At 55.4% G+C, this 3,803-nt stretch overlaps 1 protein-coding gene across 2 annotated transcripts in view; it reads left to right on the top strand.

Moving 5' to 3' along the window:
- The window catches only part of NOS1 (nitric oxide synthase 1 (neuronal)), an 89,797-nt gene that overhangs the window by 76,402 nt on the left and 9,592 nt on the right, over positions 1–3,803 (top strand). For both annotated transcript variants that reach the window (XM_005863789.2, XM_014537697.1), the window contains 3 exons: positions 416–503; positions 2,220–2,341; positions 3,451–3,599. In XM_005863789.2, coding sequence (XP_005863851.1) covers positions 416–503; positions 2,220–2,341; positions 3,451–3,599 — 359 coding nt within the window. The remainder of the gene's footprint in view (positions 1–415; positions 504–2,219; positions 2,342–3,450; positions 3,600–3,803) is intronic.

Here is a 3,803-nt window from a genome sequence, read left to right on the forward strand (position 1 = left end):
GAGGGTCCTGGCTGCAGGTGTCCCCTGGTCCTAGGTCAGTCAGATAAGATAACTGGACATTTTCCTCCCGTACTTTCCCTCCTTGATCAAGCAATCAGAATGCACGGTGCTGGAGAGTTCTCTGAGACTGGGATCCCGGCAGCCCACGGAGAACACACTGACCAAAGCCCTTTCCGTGGCAGGATTTGAATCCAACTCACCCCTCCCCGGCAGCACCCTGGGCACTTTCACAGCTCACAGGCTGCCCCAGCTGTACCACTTCCTCTTCCCCGTCAGAGGAAGGGATCCAGACCAGGAGCTGCAAGGCAGATGCTCAGCATTGGGGCGGGGGCCTGCTGGACTGAAGGGAGGGGGTACCAATGACCGGAAGCTCAGGGACAGGAGGTGAGCCAGGCCGCCTTGTTTATTCTGCTAGATGGAGAAGGCCCAGTTCACCACGGCGTGTGCTCCTCCTGGCTCAACCAGATACAGTCCGACGAAGTGGTCCCCTGTTTCGTGAGAGGGTGAGTGCGAAGGAAGAGCAGTGAGCAGCCACCCCCAGTCTGCACACTGCTCTCCGGAGCTGCAGTGGGTGGACCAGCCCAAAGGGTTCTAGAGAGAGGGCTGGATCAGACGGGCTCGGCATTCCGCGTCCCTCCCAGTTGTTAAGGCAGCGGGATCACGAGACAGGACCCGCAGAAGCTAAGAAAGCCCTCAGCCAGCGGCATGGACCCAGTGCATGTCCTCAGCTCAATGCGGCGGCTGCAGGAGAGCCACGACGCAGGCTTGGCCTCCACGGTGTTTGCAGACCAGGGGAGGCTCTGTCCAAATTCTAGAGGACACCCCGCTGTCCCCAGTTTCTTAGAAACGGGAGATCCAAGCATCTCTCGCCACCATCAATCAGAGCCTTCTCCCAACTCCGTTGTAAAGGACATTCCTGCCTGTGATTCCAGTACCGCCTTGTGCACTTAAAAATCTGTTAAGAGGGTAGATTTCATGTTAAGTGTTCTTATCACAATCAGTCAACCAAATAAAAAATATTACTTTAAAAAAATTTACAAACAAAGGGCATGCCTGAGCTTAGGCCCAATGTAAGTGTCTGCTTTGTCAATAACTTCTCTCCCTGTACAGAGGCCTTGGCCCGCCACTTTGCTAGACTGTTGATGGGATGGTCCCCATACCTTCAGGGTGCTTCAGAAATAGAGTCCCAGCCCTGGCCGGTTTGGCTCAGTGGATGGAGCGTCGGCCTGCGCACTCGATTCCAGTCAAGGGCACGTACCTCAGTTGCAGGTTCCATCCCTGGCCCTGGTCGGGCCTATGCAGGAGGCAGTCAATCGATGTGTTTCTGTCTCCCCCTTCCTTACACTCCCTCTAAAAATCAATGGGAAAATATACTCAGGTGAGGATTATGAGAGAGAGAGAGAGAGAGAGAGAGAGAGAGAGAGAGGAATAGAATCCTATCCCAGACTGACTGACCCCTCAGAAACCTGCACCCCTTTTAACACCCCCAGGTGATGCTTTTGTCCCCTGGAGTCGGTGGCTCCTTGGTAATAGGAGCTCTCATGGGAGGTGAAATCAGCGGTTCTCAATGGGGGTAGGGGGTGGGGGGCGTTATATTTGGCGATTCTGGAGATGTCTTTGGCTGTCACTGCTGGAGCTCAATAGCCTCCCATGTACAGGATGGACCCACCACAGGGAAGTATGCGACCCCGAATGTCGGTAGAGCTGAGGTAGGAAACCCCACTGCCCTTTGTGGCTCAGCAACGGGGCTCATTTGGGAAATGGAGGGATAGGCAGACTGGGGACTCCCCCAATCTGTGGGACCTCCCACCCTGACGGGGGCACCTGGCGAGGCCGAAGAGCTGCAGGTCCTATTGTATTCTACCCAAGATGGCCCTGGTCTCCCTAAGACCCAACTGTTCTGTGTTGTTAATCCTCGCCCAAGGATATTTTTTTCCATTGATTTTTAAGAGAGTGAAAGGGAGAGGGGAGAGATGAAGACACACACACACACACACACACACACACACACACACACACTGATTGGTTGCCTCCCACACTCGCCACGACCAGGGTCAGGGACCAAACCTGCAACCCAGGTACTTGACCAGGACTTGAACCCATGATCCTTCGGTGTGCGTGCCGGCGCTCTAACCACCGAGCACACTGGCCAGGGTGACCCAGCTATTCTTCGTCACAGTTGACCCAGCAAGCCTTTTGACCTCCTCTTCCTTGTCCAGAGCGCCCGGCTTCCACCTGCCCCGAAACCCCCAAGTGCCCTGCATCCTGATCGGCCCGGGCACCGGCATCGCCCCATTCCGAAGCTTCTGGCAGCAGCGGCAGTTTGATATCCAGCACAAAGGTGGGTCCTGGCCCAGTAGCCACGGGGTGACCGTTATCTCTCCAGAGCCTCGCCGCCTGGGGGGGCTGGGGAGCATGGCTCTGACCCGACCCCTGGTGCCATGCCCAGGACCTGCCCGAACGAATCTTCCCCTCGGCTTATGCTTGGGCCCGAAAGCCCCATCTCTTGGGCGGTTAAGATCGGACCCTCCTTACAATTCAGCCCTGGAGGGTAAACATGAAGCCTTCTCAAGTGGCGTGTTGATGGGATTCCTCAGAGGAGAGAGCCACAGTGTTGGCATCAGACAGGGATTTAATGAGCATCTGGTAAATGCCGAACACTGCGTTAGGCGCTGGAGGCATACCAGTGACCAAGACAGAAACAACCTAGAAAAAACACCCGCCCCTGTGGAACTGTCGCTCGCGTAGAATAGCTAACATTTGTACTGTATTCGCTTTCTACCAGGCACCGTTCTGGGGTCTGACATTCATGTCTAACAGTAACCCTATCAGGCAGTTGCTGTGGTTTTTCCGGTTCTGTACCTGGGGGAAACGGAGACAGAGAAAGTTAAGCAAGTTGCTTGTTGTCAGACAGAGCTGGGGTTGGAACCCAGGCTGTGTAGCTCCAAAGTCTGGGGTCTTAGCCCCTCCCACGGGGTCAGGAGGGAAGATTGAGACTCAGAGAAGGGAGGCTTGCCAAAGTCCGAGCACACTTCACCTACCTCCGTGTGTGTGTGTGTGTGTGTGTGTGTGTGTGTGTGTGTGTTTGTGTGTGTGTGTGTCCTGCCCCTGTGTTCATGTCCCTCTAGCTCAGCGGTTCTCAACCTGTGGGTCACAACCCCTTTGGGGGTCAAACGACCCTTTCACAGGGGTCGCCTAAGACTATCGGAAAACACATATATAATTACATATTGTTTTTGTGATTAATCACTATGCTTTAATTATTTTCAATTTGTAACAATGAAATTGGGGTCACCACAACATGAGGAACTGTATGAAAGGGCCGAGAAATTGGGAAGGTTGAGAACTACTGCTCTAGCTGCATGGCACTCACTGGGGTTCCCAGTACCCACCCCTGGCACCACCAATCAGGTACCAGGCGGTGGGTGACATGAGGTCTTCTGGTCCCAGGAATGAGTCCCTGCCCCATGATCCTGGTCTTCGGGTGCCGGCAGTCCAAGGTGGACCACATCTACAGGGAGGAGACCCTGCAGGCCCGGAGCGCGGGGGTCTTCAGAGAACTGTACACGGCCTACTCCCGGGAGCCCGACAGACCAAAGGTGACCCTGCTCCGTCCCGGCCCCACCCCGGCCGGGAAAAACGTTCTGATGTGAATTTAAAAAAAATATTTGATGGCCCAGAAGAGACCCTACCAGTCCAAATGGAAATGGCCCCAGGCCTGGAGCATGCTCCTGCAGGGTCTGGGGTAGGCCTGGGGGGGGGGGGGCCGGGAAGGAGGCCAGGACAGCTGGGGGGGGGGGGAA

The sequence above is a fragment of the Myotis brandtii genome, unplaced genomic scaffold (genome assembly GCF_000412655.1).
Source record: "Myotis brandtii unplaced genomic scaffold, ASM41265v1 scaffold181, whole genome shotgun sequence".
Lineage (NCBI taxonomy): Eukaryota > Metazoa > Chordata > Mammalia > Chiroptera > Vespertilionidae > Myotis > Myotis brandtii.